This window comes from Gracilinanus agilis, chromosome 3 (assembly GCF_016433145.1).
Source record: "Gracilinanus agilis isolate LMUSP501 chromosome 3, AgileGrace, whole genome shotgun sequence".
NCBI classification, from domain to species: Eukaryota; Metazoa; Chordata; class Mammalia; order Didelphimorphia; family Didelphidae; genus Gracilinanus; species Gracilinanus agilis.
The window spans coordinates 132,987,754-133,003,851 of record NC_058132.1 but is presented as its reverse complement, the minus strand read 5'-3'; the positions used below and the strand labels follow the sequence as shown (position 1 = coordinate 133,003,851).

Here is a 16,098-nt window from a genome sequence, read left to right as displayed (position 1 = left end):
AAACAATATATATATATATATATATAAACTATCTTTCATGTCTCTACTTTTCAGTTCTTCCTGGAAGTGGACATTCAACAATTATTCTTCATATTTTTATATTTTTTATACTTTTATTTTGATTTTATCAATCACATAAAATCACCAATTTCCACATAAGTTTACCTAAGTTATATGATTGAACTTATCCCCTCCCTCCTTCCTTTCTCCCTCTGGGTGCTGGCAGGCAATTTAATATGGGTTATACATGTATATATCATGAAAAATATATTGTTCATTTTTGTAAGTGAGTAATCTTATAAAACCAAAACTCCAACATAAACCCAAATAAACAATTGAAAAATCACATGTTTTCATCCGCATCCTACTCCAACAGTTCTTTCTCTGGAGGTAGGTAGCATTCTTTGTCTTAAGTCCCTCAGAATTGTCCTAGATCATTGTATTGCTGAGAGTAGCTAAGTTTATCACCTTTGAACGTCCCACAATATCGCTGTTATGTGTTCAGCTTTCTCCTGGTTCTGCTTATTTCACTCTGCATCAGTTCATAGCGGTCTTTCCAGCTCTCTGTGAAATCATTCTGTTCATCATTTCTTATAGGGCAATAGTATTCTATCACCATCATATGCCACAAAATATTCCTTTAATTTCCAATTCTTTGCCACCACAAAAAGAGCAGCTATAAATATTTTCATACAAGTAGGTCCTTCTCCCATCCCCATTTTTTAAAAATCTCTCTTGGAAATAGGCCTTCTTGTGGCATTAGTTGATCAAAGGGTATGCATTGTTTTATAACCCTTTAGGCATAATTCCAAAATTCCCTCTAGAATGGCTGGATTAGTTCACAGCTCCACCAGCAAATAACGTTCCAATTTTGCCACATTCTCTCCAACATTTATCACTTTCCTTTACTGTCCTATTGGCCGATCTCATAAGTGTGAAGTGGTACCTAAGAGTTGTTTTATTTTGTATTTCTCTGATAAAGAAGGATTTAAAACATTTTTAATATGATTATTGATAGCTTTGATTTCTTCATCTGAAAACTGCTTATTTATATTCTTTGACCATTTGTCAACTGGCAATGAGCTGTCACAATTTATTTTTCAAACATTCATTCTGTTGCTGTATTTAATGTTCTCTTGGTTCTACTCATTTCACTTTTCATAATTTCACATACATGTTTTCTGAAATTAATTTGCTCATCATTTCTTATGGAGCAGTAGTACTCCAATGTCCCATTCTTTTAAAGTAACCTTTTCCAGTCCTCCTCAATCTGCCTTCCCTCTGTTTATTATATTCAATTTATCCCATATATATCATATTTGTACCCAGTTATTTTCATGTTGTCTCTTCCTTTAGACCGTGAGCACCTTAAGAGCAGAGACTGTCTTTTGTCTTCCTTGGTATCTCCAGGAATTATCATGATTTCTGGCACATAATAACCACTTAATATATGCTTGTTGTTCAATTGAGTCCTGTAGCTGGCCATAATCTAGGACTAGCTTCGATTGCATAAGGATTTTAGAAGTCTAAACTATCCACCCACAGAGGTTGTTCACTTTTTACTATTTATCTTTCCATCATGTACAAGACTAGTCCCTTTTTCTTGGCCTGTTTCTGTCCTTATTAAGTTTGTAGCTTGGAATCCCAGGATTGCATTGCTTATCCTGCTCCTACAGTTTTTGGGATAGGTGACAAGATAGATACCAACTCTAACAAGATCCTCCCTTGGACGCCAATGTGCTGAATTATTCAGGTTTCTAGCATTGATATAGCGAAAGCCTGTTAATTGGGTTCATTAACTTTTTTTTTTTACTCTGTGGATAACTGTACATCACAATTAGCTTCCTTTGAAATTCTTTGCATTTTATTTTATACACTTAAAATATTCTGGGCAGGTGTTTATATACTTCACTGGACTGCTGAAGAATTCTGTGACACAAAAAAATATTAAGAACTTCTGACGAAGAGTCATTCCTATACTTTGACTCAGCTTGGGGGCCCCTTCTTGTATCTAGCATTTTCCAGATTTAACATAAATATTAAATGACAGTTTGTTTACTTGAAGCTTATTTGAGGCTTCTATCCCAGACAATCTAATCCATTCCCCTAGCTTTTTAGCTTAAATATCATTCTGCCTCCTTTTGGTTTTTAAGATGGATCCTTTTTTGTGTGGCTCTTGATGCCCTTTTATAAAAACTTTCTGTCTTAGAAGTGATACTTGGTATCAGTTCCAAGGCAGAAGAGCTCTAAGACTTTCCCAGGTTCACAAAGCTAGGAAAATTCTGAAGCCAGATTTGAACCCAGAAACTCCTGACTCCAGGCCTGAAATTCTATCCATTGTGCTATCTAGGTGCCCCTTTGGGTCCTCTTAAGTCACGTCTGTTACTATTTACAGGAATTAATTGCAGTACTAGATATCCTCCTTTTCTGCCATTCATCTATCAATGTCCAAGTGGATTCCAAACAAAATGTTGAGATTAAAATGAGAGGAGACACTCACAAATTACCTCTCCAAATTTTCCCTTATTTGCCTTTCCCTTGGCAACTATCACCTTACACTAATGAGTATTAAAGCAGTTTGGTATTTGGGCAACCAGTTGAAGGAATATGGTTAAAGGGTACTGAATAATGAATAGTTTAATATTATCATGGAAGAGAGAGAGGGAGTCACTGGTAGAAAGCTACAGGGTTTAGTGCTTGGCTCTGTTTTATTTAGTATTTTATCAGTGACTTAGATAAAAAACTCAGCATGATGATCAGATCTGCAGATGAGAATCTTTTAAATTGTTCCTGGTCTATCTTTCAATATAATTTCCTTCTTTGGTACTTGGGAGGGCGGCATAAATCATTTATATATGTTCACAAACTTCAGCTGGGCGATTCCTCCAAATAGCTATAATACTGTAACTTTCACAAGTGTGCATTAGACATTGCTGAAAAAACTAACCCTTCTCAACATGGTGGTGAGGAATAATCTTGGTAACTTTTAAACTGGAAAATGCCTTAACATGCTATTGCTTTAAATGCGGGCAATAATAATGCATTCTGAGATATGGACAGTTTCTCAAATACACACTGTTTATTTTTAAAAGGGAGTCTATAAGTTAAAAAAAGTGATTTAAGGTTTTTTTGGGCATGTGTGGATGATTAATAATAACACACCACAACACTTAATAGTGCTTGTTTTCCTTCTCAGGAAATGAAGATGTTATTTCAAAAGATATCTAAGACTAGACAAATGACATTGCAAGAAACCTAAAAGAACTTATAAATGTGGTTATGGAATGGCTTTCAACAAAATTTGAAGGATCTTGGAGAAAGTGCTGGGACACTGGAGATGGGCAAGTCTCTCATTTTCCCCAAAAGATATACTGTGAAAATTACAGACCAGTGAGCATTAAATGGATTATTAAATTTTTACCTTAATTCCATTTAGAAAGAGAAATAGTAGTTTCAGGGCTCAGATTATATTCACTAAGAAGTTATGATGAATTTACTTTATTTTGTACAGGGCTAATAAATTGGTCAAAAAGGAAAATGTTACAGTCTTGCTTTATTTGATTATCAGCAAGCACATAAGAGAATAATGTGGGCTGCAAAATAGTTAGGTACAGTTAAACAGTATTGAACAATGAATTGCTTAATATCTTCAAAAGAGAAGAGGGAGTCATTGATGGAAAGCTATTGGGTTGAATCCTTGGCTCTCTTTTGTTAAATATTTTTATCAATGACATAGATAAAAGATTGAGATAGCATGATATTCAAATCTGCAGATGACACAAAACTGGAAGTTAATACATTAGCTAACAGAGTCAAAAAATATCTCAGGGGGCTAGAAGGGTATTTTGAAGCCAACAAAATAAAATAGAATAGGAATACAGGACAACTCCTAAGGTCATATGATGAAAAAGACTACCTACTGCCATTGGAGGAGCTGATAGAGATTTTGAATGCAGATTGAAGCATACTATTCTTTATTTCATTCATGAATTTTTCTCTAGTGTAAGTAATATGTGTCTTGTTTCAGAACATGACAAACATGGAAGTATGGCTTGTATGATAACACATGCATAACCTATATCACATTATCCACCATTCTGGGGAATGATAAGGGATGGGATGGAAAGAGAGCACATATATTACAAAATGTCAGAAAACTTATTAAAATTATATGGACATGTAAACTGAATAGGAACAAATGCCTTGAAATTAGGTTTTAAAAATCAACTGCATAAACACAGGATGGAGGGAAAAGATAATGGGCTAGATTTAAATAAAAAGATATACATTTTTAGGCATGATTGGTGTGCTGAATTGGTTTGCTTGCTAATACTTTTTTATTAGTATTCTGTTAAGTTTAACATACATGAAAAAATTACCCAATAGAAGTTTCACATAAAATCCTCTTTTTTAGCCATCTGAGCACAGTGGAGTTTTTATATTTTTTTGAATAAATTTATAATAAAAAACTAAAACAAAAACAATCAAGGAAACATGAAACATGATAATTCTTTTCCTACAAAAACCTTTAGGAATCAAGTGTAATGTGGCTGCTAAAAAAAGGTAATTCCATCTTACTTATCTTTTAGTAATTCAGCAAAATACATTATCTCCCTTCATCAGTGTTGATGGTAACCCAACTGTGATATTTTTTGTACCATGTAATTCATGTCTTTGTCCTTCTATGAATCTTCCGTGCTTGATCTACCCCATTTACTAGGGGACTTCATGTCCTTTTTAGGCTACTGGATGGCTACTTCTCAATAGTATACTATGGAGGATCACAGGTTGGGCTCGATAACCTCTAGTGCAATCTTAGACTTCCTTGAGAGAAACATGTCAGTAAAGGTTAGGCACCATTCTATTCTATATTGTTCAGACCATGTCTGAAGTATTTACTTCACTTCTGAGATCCATACTTTAAAAGGCACACAGAAAAAATTATAGTATAATAAATTATAGTGTACTCAGAAGATAACAACGATGGCTACGGGGGATCTTAAAACTGTGTTGTGTGAGGCATAACTAAAGGAAATGGGGATGTTACGTTTAGAGAAGAGAAAATTTGAGCACTGTCAGATAGGAGGTCAGCTGCCCTGTCATTTCTCCCAAAGGTCTACTGGGTCTGATCATCTTCTCTGCCCTTTATACTCTATGGACCACATAGACCTTTGTTCTAAAGCTAAATCATCATATCTGTGTGTATATATATATATATATATATATATACACACACACACACACATATATATTAGATAGATAGATAGTCTCTTTTAACCAAAATGTGAATTCCCTGAAACCAGGGACAATCTAATTTTTCAGTTTTTATCCTTTGTATTTGAGCACAAGACTTGGTACATAGTAAGTACTCAATAAATTCTATTCTGTTAGATCCTGGGTAGCAAAACTAGAATCAATGTGTAGGCATCAGTTATGCAAAAATAGAATCATTAGTGAATCAAGAGACCACAGAGATAAACTTATCCAATCTTCTGCGTTTTACAATGGAAGAAATGAAAGTATAGAAAAATTAAATTGATTTAACCAATTATTTAAGTAGATAATGGTATAAGAAGGGAGATTTTTGACTCAATGTGAAGTGTTTTTTTTTAAAGAGCTGTCAAAAATGGAATGGGTTGACTTTGTGAGGTAGGGAGATCATAATCACTGGAAAGGTTCATGTAGATGTCACTGCATAGTTGCTTGTCAGGGATATGTTGTAGTGAATTTCTACATGGTATGTGACATTGGAAGTCAACATTTTACTTTAAAATTTCATGAGGTTAATATCTATCTTTTAATTTGTTTTGTTCCTTCATTTAGATTTTTTAAAAGGAAAATATTTTATCTGTATAAGAATAAGATTTTACATGAGAAAACTTGGCAAGTATAACATTCCCTCAATTTATAGATCCTCTTGTCACTTTACACTGAGCAAAGTCAATTTTGATTGTTTCTAATACTTCTCTACCCTTTATTAGGGAAATGTTATCTTTTTTGTTGTTTAAATCATGCCCAAATTCTTTGTAATCCCATTTGAGATTTCTTTGGCAAAGATACTGGAGTGGTTTGACATTTCCTTCTCCAGCTCATTTTATAGATGAGGAACTTGAGGCAAACAGGGTTAAGTGACTTGCCCAGGGACACACAGCTAGTAAATGTCTGAGTCCATGTTTGAACTCAAGAATATGTGTCTTCCTAACTCTAGGCCTGGTGCTCTATCCATCATTCTACCTAGTTGCCCTAGTTTTTTTCAATGTACCTCCCAATCCACTGCTCATTGGTAATCAACAGAAAAATGAGAATTAGCAGCCTGGTATTGAAGAGGCAACAGTAAACTAGTACCACCACTGATTATCTGTGCAATCTGCTTCAAAGATTGTAAAATTTATCCAGTACACATCTCACTAGTGTAATGTACAATTTATAATCTTTTTCTGTAAAAAGTTATACACCATTAGGACAAATTTGTTAAATAAAAGCACAAAGTGATGTTTAAATTTTTTCTTGAGTATTTCTGAAATAATCCACTTTAGTATCAGTGGGGAGTGGAAAGAAAAGCAGGGTTTTAAAAAAATTTAAGGGATGTAACATGGTAGTGGAGAAGGACCATCAATTTCATTTCTATTGAGATCTAATCTAGAATTGGTGGAGGGATTTCTCTCTGATGGTTCAGTGTTGCTCCCTGTCAACCTGTGCTCATTATTTGAATTGAAACTAGTTTCTAGAGCCATTGGATGAATCAGAAAGAGCCAAGATACAAATCATGGAAGTGAATAGTGAATGCAATAAATGTAGCAAGATGTCTATTTGGCATATTTTATAGGGCTTCCCATGATTTACTGAATTTAAATTTAGCTCTCTTTCACCCTGGTGAGATTTGGTAACTTACATTCCAGAAAGATTTATTAACCATATAATTCAAATTCAGAGCAGCTGAGTGAAAAATACATTTGAGCCTTATTTTTGTCCAGAATTATTCTAATGATATGTTAAGCCAGGGAATTCAGGGTTCCTGTAAATCTGTCTTATACATTTTTATGACTACTAATAACCACTATCCCCTCAAGAGAAATAGTTTTTATGAATCTAACAGAGTGGGAATAGACTCGTCCAAGTACAAGCCTGTGTGCAGATTAGGTAGTTCCTAATTGGTCGAATGAAGATGGAGTTTATTTGGCCCTTGGCATACAAAACTCACAGAATGAAGGCGGGGAGAATATTAATAATACACATGCACACTTTCCCTTTTCCTTTTGGTATCTTAGGTATCTTAGACTAGTTCAAAGTCATAAAAGTGCCTTAAAGAAAGAATTGCTTCAATATCTGTCAGGATTTTAATATTGTTTTTAAAAAATTTCAGTATCATACATTTATACTTGCAAATCTCTTTTTCGAAGTCAACTAGTGAAATGCCATCATTTTTTAGGTGAGGAAACTGATTCTCATATGGAGCTTTATTTGAGGTCACCTTGGTAGTAAGTGGTAGAGTTGGGATTTGGAACCAAGTACTCTGACTCCAAATTCAGAACCCTTCCCACTATATCATGTTGCCTACATGGTATGGGATAAATAAGCTTATATTTAGAGAAATGAGTCTGTTATTTTCAACAAAATCAAGAGTTGTCAAATCTTGTTGTTTCTACATTTATAACCTTGTATCCTGTATACACCCACTTCTCTCCACTCACATAGCCACCATCTTAGTCTGTCAACTTTACCCTGAACTATTGCAATAGTATTCTAATCATTATCTTTGCCTCATGTCTCTAGCTTCCAATCTAGCCCCCACTCAGGAATTGAGGTCTTTTTTTCACAGTATTCTCTGACCATGAGTAGCTTTCTTTCCTCCCCTTCTCCCACTATTCTATAAAATCAAATCATTTCACATTACTTCCTTGACCATATGTAAAATCATCAGGCATTTAAAGCCCTTCACAACCTGGTTCCTTCCTACTTTTCCTTTCTTCTTATAGTTTTGTTGTTATTTATTCATTTTTCAATCATGTCTGACTCTTTGTGATCCCATTTGGGGTTTTCTTAGTGAAGATACTGGGGTGGTTTGTCATTTCCTTCTCAAGCTCATTTTACAAATGAGGAAATGGAGGCAAATAAGATTAAGTGACTTTCCTAGGGACACACAGCTAGTAAGTGTCTGAGGCCAGATTTGAACTCATGAAGATGAGTCTTCCTGACTCCAGGCTGTACATGCTATCCTTTATGTTACTTCCTGCCCCATGTGGCATATAATAATGTTTATGGACTGATTGGCTGTTGCTCAGTTCCTCCCTTGCACTTGCCCTGAGTACCATCGATCATCACTATGCCCTTCAGGTAGAAATAGAACCCTAGATTCATAGAGCCCTAAAATTGGTAGTTCAGAACTGATCCCATTTTAATGGTCTCTTCTAAGTCACTTAATGTCTCAAAGCATCAGTTTCTTTGTCTGTAAAAGAGGGAGTTGAAGAAGATGCCCCTAAGATCTCTGTGATGCTCCAAATCCCTATAGTGTTTTGCTTTGGTCCTAAAACATATTGTCCTATAGTTATTTGTGTACATGTCACCATGGAAAATATTGCCACCTCATATGATTTTCTTGAGATATTGTGTTTTATAGTTATTTGTGCTGGTATCTCATCCAGCTACTAGGCTGTAAGCTCCTTCTTATCTGTCAATGAGATGATATATTGAATGAGCTAATGTACATAAAACTCTCTGGGGGGTGTCTCATTCCCCTACTAAACTTTCTTATTTACCCATGAGAAAATGTCAAAAGAGATAATAGATGTAAAACCCTTCACAGTCCTTAAATCATGATTTAATGTAAGCTACTATTATCTAACCTTTGTAGTTCCCCTTCCCATGAGTGCCTAATGCAATGCTCTGCTCAAAGTAGGGACTTAATAGTCTTTCGTTGTATTGTACAAGATTGGATCTGCTGGGGCAGATAGATGGTGCAGGGGATAAAGTGCTGGGTTTGGAGTCAGGAGGATCTGAGTTTATAGCTTAATAGCTGTGTGACTTAATAGCATGTGATCCTGGCAAGTCACTTAACTCTTCCTCAGTTTCCTCATCTGTTCAAGGAATCAGAGTCAGAAATGGCAAACTACTGCAGTATCTTTGTCCAAATGGGGTCATAAAGAGAGAGACACAATGGAAAAAGACCAAACAACAAACACAGAAGGTGGCAACCTCTTTGAATGCTAGGCCCATGTCTTATTTATCTCTGTATGCCCCATAGCATTTAGCAGTGTGCCCTAAACAGGGTAGATACTCAAAAATGTCAAATGAATGAATAGAAGAATGAATGAATGAAATCTCTCCTCTTTTCCTGTGGCAGCAGCAAGTCAGGGGAAAGAATATTCACCCTCAGTCTTCTTATTTATACAGATTGACTGGATTCACAATAAAGATTCAAGTAGTGTTTCTGCTAGATGTTGATATTCAGTTCTATAATAATTTACTATCAGTGGATGGGCATAGCCATGGCATAACTACCTGATAAGGAGACACAGCTAAACATGTCATGGATCACAGATATTCTGACTCCTGCTTGCTGCTTTCCTTTGCATGTCAATGAACTATTGAACACTGGTCATACTGTCTGATGTGTGATATATATCTTTCATTGCTCTGAACAAGTCAAAGAGGAAATTGTAAATCTCTCCCTGTAAGTCTCATAGAAACTGAAGTCCATCTTTGAATAGAAAGGATGTATGACACCTAGATCCCAGGCATAAGTGCAGTGTAGTGAATAAAATGAGAGGAAAGTCAGTAAGACTAGAGGGTCAAATCTAGCTTCAGACGCTTACTAATTGTGTGAACCTAAGCAAGTTATTTAATTTCTGTAAAATGGGATATAATAAAAGTACTCATTTAAAGAGTTTTTAGAAGAATCGATCAAATAAGAATGTATGTAAAACCTTAAAGTACCACATAAATATGAATTTTTCTTTTTCTTATCCCCCCCACATTAATAGCTCTACTGAAAATCTTTATTTGGGTGTCCTACTACCACCTTAGACTTGACATATCCAACAGTGAACCCATCATCTTCATTCTCAAAGCAGTTCCCATTCCCAATTACTGTCCTCTATTCTATAGAACCAATTGTTCAGTCTCCAGAATAAAAATCTTGGAATTATCTTTGAGTCTCCACTTTCTTTCATATCATATATGGAATTTATTCCCAAGTTTTAAAATTGCTTTAAGTGCCTTTTGAATTGACTCTTTTCCATTCTCTTTGCTAACAACTCCTTGCATTGGGGCTCATCTCCTTATAGGTAGAGTAGGATAATAGCCTCCTTTATGATCTATTTGTTTCTGGTTTCTACTTCTTCCTCTCCACTCTACCTTCCACTGTCCCCCAGGCTTTCTAAAGGTTCAGAAAAATGTGTTGAATAAATATCATTCTCTTGTCCAAGAGTTCACTTCCTGCCACATTAAATCCAGATTCCCCACCTATTTTTCTTGACCACTCATTACTAACACAACATTTTCCCTCTCCAAACCCCTTCCTTTTGAGTCAGCTCATCTGTCTCTGATAGCCACACATGCTGTGTTCACACCTATCTCTGTGCCTTGGTTTATATTTTTCTTCTCAATCTGGATACCTTCTCACCTGCCCAGTAAATGAATGAGCAAGTATTCATTAAGGGTCTATTATTTTCCAGACACTGTGATAGATACTAGGGATACAAATAAAAAGAGAGACAGCTCCTGCCCTTAAGGATCTTATTGTTCTTTAAAAAATTTTTTTAAACCCTTAACTTCCATTTTGGAGTCAATACTATGTATTGGCTCTAAGGCAGAATAGTGGTAAGAGCTAGGCAATGGGGTTAAGTGACTTGCCCAGGGTCACACAGCTGGGAAATGTCTGAGGCCAGACTTGAACCTAGGACCTCCTGTCTCTAGGTCTCAATCCACTGAGCCACCCAGCTAACCCCCTTATTGTTCTAATAGGAGGTGAACACACATTTAAGAAAGTGATAGCTAGGGAAGGGATTTTGGTGTCGACAGCAGTCATGACTGGAGCTACCAAAGATTGTCATGCTTTTTCCAGTAGCAATAGTATTATTGATTTGATTATCCCTAGATCAAAAAGTGGAAAGCTGGAGGGAAAGGGGAGCTATGTGCATAGAGCAGCATGATGGCAAGATGTCCAGGGTTTATGTGAAGCATAGTCAAGAACTGGCTAGATGGTAATAATAATTATATTCATGTTAAAGACCTCTCTGACATCTGACCACACATTTCTTCAACCTCCTCAAACTCCAATTGTATTTTTCTTTACTCCATTTCAACCACCAACTGATGTACTTCTACCTTTGACCTTGGTATTTACATATGTTCAATAAATATTTATTAAGGAGCTCTAATGTATATGGCACTGGGCTCAACATAGGATATTGAAAGAAAAAAAAATGACATGGCCCCTCCACTCAAGAAGCTTATAATACTAGTAAGGATATCACAGATGCACACATGGGTATAATACAAAGTAAAGTAGATTAAGATAAAGGAGAGAGCCACATAAAATACTTTTGTAAAATCTAAGGGGGCAACACTTTCATTTGGGGAAATCATGAAAGTCTTCGTAGAAGTGTCATGGGAACTGATTCTTGAAAACAAAGAATAATTCTGCCAGGATAAAATGAAAGGGACAGTATGAAAATTGCATGGAAGTAGGAGATAGAAAATGGTTTGAAGAACACTCTGGTTGGAATGTAGAGTGCATGAAAATAGTAATATGAAATGAAGCTGGAAAGCTAAATTGGGGAGAAATTTGGAGCACCTTAAATGCCAGGCAGAAAAATCCATGTTTTGTGCTATAGGAATTATGGTTTGAGAAATAGGCAACCACTAGAGGTTTTTGAATAGCTGAAAGATGTAGTCAGATCTGTATATTAAGAACTTTAGAACATTTCTTTGACACTTGTGAGAAGGGGATGGAGAATGGAGGCAGAGAGGTCTATTAGGATGCTATCAGAAAAGTCTGATTGAGAAGTAATAAGCTGACTCGGAATACTGACAGTTGTGGTAAGTGAGCAAAAGCAGAATTATGTGAAGGATGTTCCGAGGGTAAAATTGATAGAAAATTGACAACTGACTGTTTTTGGCTAGGGAAGCTGAGGGGTAAGAGTTCAAGATGATTGAGATTTTGAACCTGGGCGACTAGGAGGATGGAGATGCCATCAATGCACAGAGAACTGATGAACTCAACTTTGAATATTTTGAATTTGAGGTGCTTTGGAGGTGTCTAAGTTGACAAATCCAAAAAAGTAATTGGAGATTTAGGATGATAGCTCAAGGGAGAGACTTATGGAAATGCATCCCATCTAAGATCTTCAATTTTAACAAGTGAGATTTAACTCTTTGACCACAATTATGAGTCTCTTTAGCTCCCTCTCCTTCAATGTTCCCATTTATGGTAAGCCTCCTCTCCCCTGACTTTTGTCCTCTTTAATCTAGTCCAACTCATCTACTCTGTTTAGCTATCTCTACAGGCAATATTGAGTACATCAATCACTACTTAACATTTTTTACTAGCTACTATTATAATATACCTTACTGTAGCTGGACCTTCCAAATTTCCTAACCTACTAATGATTAACCTTTCATGACTTCTAATATTTCATTGCCCTGCTTCTTCTCTTAGGATGCCAAGAATATCATAAAATCAAGATGGTTTCATCCCCTCTACATTCATCAAATATAACCTCAGCCGTTTCCTCCCTATGGTTTAACAATCCTTTGTCTTCTAATTAAGAAATATTTTAACTTGACTGAATTATTTCATTTGCCTGCACACAGTACCTAAGTAATTTTTGTTAAATTAAGTGAATTATGTTTTTGTCATTACCAACAAAGTAATCATCTATTTTTACTTTTTATGCAATAGCAAGAGGTTAGCCAGTGAACTGTTTTTATTCCCCACCCTGTGTCATAGCATCAGGTTTTTCAAATGCATTTAAACTTGGGTATAAAACAAAATAAAATTGGACATGAACCATCAGCTAAATAATTTTGAGAATCATTGTCATTATGATGATTTTTAATTCGACTTACCACTTTGTTCATTGCTTTTTCTTTGTTTTCCTCCTTGTTTGATTCTCTCCACAAATGCTCACAGGAACTACCTTCATTAAAGGCATGTTCTTCCTCCATAAATCCAAGTGCTTTTTGTGTGCCATCAGGGACTTCTCTTGTTTGAATGTCTTTAAAAAATTCCTCATAGAGTGGCAGCTGTGGGAAAGCTTCATCTTCCCCCTCCTCTACTTCCTCCACAGATTCATATGAAGAAGCTTCTGTATCAATGATGCCACAGATGTGGAGTTCACTGTCAATGGCAGGGGTTAAACATTCATTGTTGGAAAAAATGATTGTGCTGGGTTTCTGTTTAATGACATATATTTCAGGAACAATTTCTGGTTTACCATCAGATCTCTCACTTGGAAGATGTAATGAAGGGCATATCTTGAGAGGGAAAAGATAATCTTCAGCTTTATCTGAAGTAGGATATAGTGAATCTCTAAAGAATTGTTGGCTTTTAGGCTCATTAGTAATACTCAGGTAACCAGGCATCTGGACGTATGTTGAGGATGATTCATTTTGCTTTGGTATACTTGGAATAGAGCAAAGGTCCTCTGAGTGAGATTCAGATCCCCAGGGAATGGTAAGGACCCCGAGGTGGCTATCTGATCCTTCATTCTTTGTATCTTTTGATGGCCCCGGATTCTTGGCAAGCAAAGAAAAACAGGATACCTGCTTCTCTTCAACAAACTTAGTTTCCATTCCAGTGAATTTCATCCATTGGATTCTGGCAGCTTGAATTGTCTTTATTCCTGATTGGCTAGGCACTTATAATTATCCATATTATATAGTATCACCATTAGCAAATTGTGGATCTCCTTACACAATGCAAAGAAGTTCTTTCTTTCTCTGAAATTAAAAATCATAAATTAGTTTATTTTAAGGTTATCATAGTTTTAAAAGTAACTTATTTATAATTCAAAATTAATTGTAATAAAGATTATAATCAGTTATAATGGCCAGCTTTTCTATATAATTTGAAGCAGTTAAGAGTTACTAATTATATAACTCAAGAATTGGATTCTAACTTTGTAATATAGACATGGACCTTCTGACTTCAACCATTTTCTACAAGGCTATGTACTTGACTTCATTTCTCACCAATAGTTTCTCTGCATCTAAAATCACCAAGATACACAGCAAGCCCTAATCTTGACTCTCTTATCAAAATTCCATTCTATAAGTATTTAATAAACAGGCTCTTGTGTATCTATTCTGTGCCTTATATAGACATGGACTACACAGCCAAGAAATGAGATGTGTTCTGACCTGTACTTTGGCTACAATAGAGAGCAGCCTGTCCCAGCAAAACAGTGACCATTCTTCACCCCAATAGTAAATCTGTAGTTGTTTTCTATGTGAGAAAATTATGATCACCTAGAATTATACCTTTAACTTTAATCTACATTGACAGTATGTTGGCTGCTGAGAACACAAAGAATGCTAGAACTTTGAGCAAGATGGCTGAATGAGTGGTCACATCTAAGCCCAGATCCCCTTTATCACTTCAAAACAGCAAGAAATGTGCCATATAAAGGAACAATATCAAAACTAAGGGAAAGTTAAAAGTAACTAGTTAAAAGGAATCTTGCAGAACCTTACAGAAAACCAGTAGATGCTTTTAAAAGAAACGAACATAAAGAGATATCAAAATAATAATGGCTGGCATTTTATATAGCCCATGAAAGCTTGCCAAGTCTTTTACAAGCATTATTTTATTTTATTCTCATGACATCTTGGGAGGTAGATGCTATTAGTATCCCCATTTTACAGAAGAGGAACCCGATAGCTAGGAAATAAATAAAATGCGAAGGGTCACAAAATTCATAAATTTCTAAGTTCAGATTTGAACTGAGTTTTTTTAAAATTCCAGACCCAATGCTCTATCCACAGCATATCTAGATGCACTCTTTTAAATGAATTAGTACTACTAAGTAAGGGAAAGCAAAAAGAGATGTTTGGAGGAAAGGAGTTATATGATACTAATAACTTGACTTACAGAAATGTGAGTGAAAAAACTGTAAGAATCTCTAGAGTGGATCATACACTCAATCAAAGAATGAAAGGAAGAAATAAAGATTAAAATTTAGTAGAATTTATAATTCTTGGAGAATTCAAAATGGCTAACAGGAACCGAAGGTTTAGGATGATGGAAAATCTCTTAAGGATTTTAAGGTAGTGAATTGCTAAAAAGAGAATGGCAGCGTTCAAACATAAAAATACAAATCTGGAACAAAAAAATAGAGTAAAGTAAAAAGAAAGCTCAATTGAAAGGAACTTGAAATTTCTACAAACTAAAGTAGAGGACCTTAAAGACACAACTCAGTCAGATAATCTAAATATTATAAACTTCCTAAAAAAATCTAATAAAAGAAAAATCTTAAATACAATATTTTGAGAAATTTATAAGAAAATCTCCCCAAAACACTGGTGACAGAAGCTAAATACAGGCTAGTAGACTCCATAAGACACTTTCAAGGAATATCATGGTTTAATTCACTCAGAAATCCCATAGGATTATAGGACTAGAGATGAATGGAAACTCAAAGACTTAAGTAAATCAGGAAAATAAGGACCAGAAAGGTTGCAGGTAGTAAGCATCAGAAGAAAGATAGAGTTTTCAAGTTCCAAAACTTCATTATTGAAGAAAGAAATTTGTAAGTAGTCAGGAGTAGACAATTCATGTCTGAATAAAGCTTGAATCACAGAAGAGTACTCATCCACCACTAGAAATGAAAGACAAGGCTAGGATGCAAAAGAGTAAAAAGCAAAATAAATCAACTTGAAAACCAACATAACCTGAAAATCTGAGCATATTCCTCCAAGAGAAAAATAACATACTTTTAAATCCTTCTTACTAAGAAAAGCAAATGTGCACAGCCTTTGATGTATTGATTCAGGGATATTGCAGAGGTAACCAAGTCAATATAATATGAAATTAGTACATGAGAAGTTAATAGTTACAGATAAAAAGTAGGATACAAGGCTACTGTTTTGAACCATGCT

At 35.3% G+C, this 16,098-nt stretch overlaps 1 protein-coding gene across 1 annotated transcript in view; it reads right to left on the bottom strand.

Annotated features, from left to right (window-relative positions):
- The window catches only part of STARD13 (StAR related lipid transfer domain containing 13), a 603,909-nt gene extending 590,100 nt beyond the window's left edge, over positions 1–13,809 (bottom strand). Inside the window, exon 1 of the mRNA XM_044668262.1 lies at positions 13,069–13,809. Within this exon, the coding sequence (XP_044524197.1) occupies positions 13,069–13,809 (741 nt within the window). The remainder of the gene's footprint in view (positions 1–13,068) is intronic.
- Between the last annotated feature and the right edge of the window lie 2,289 nt (positions 13,810–16,098).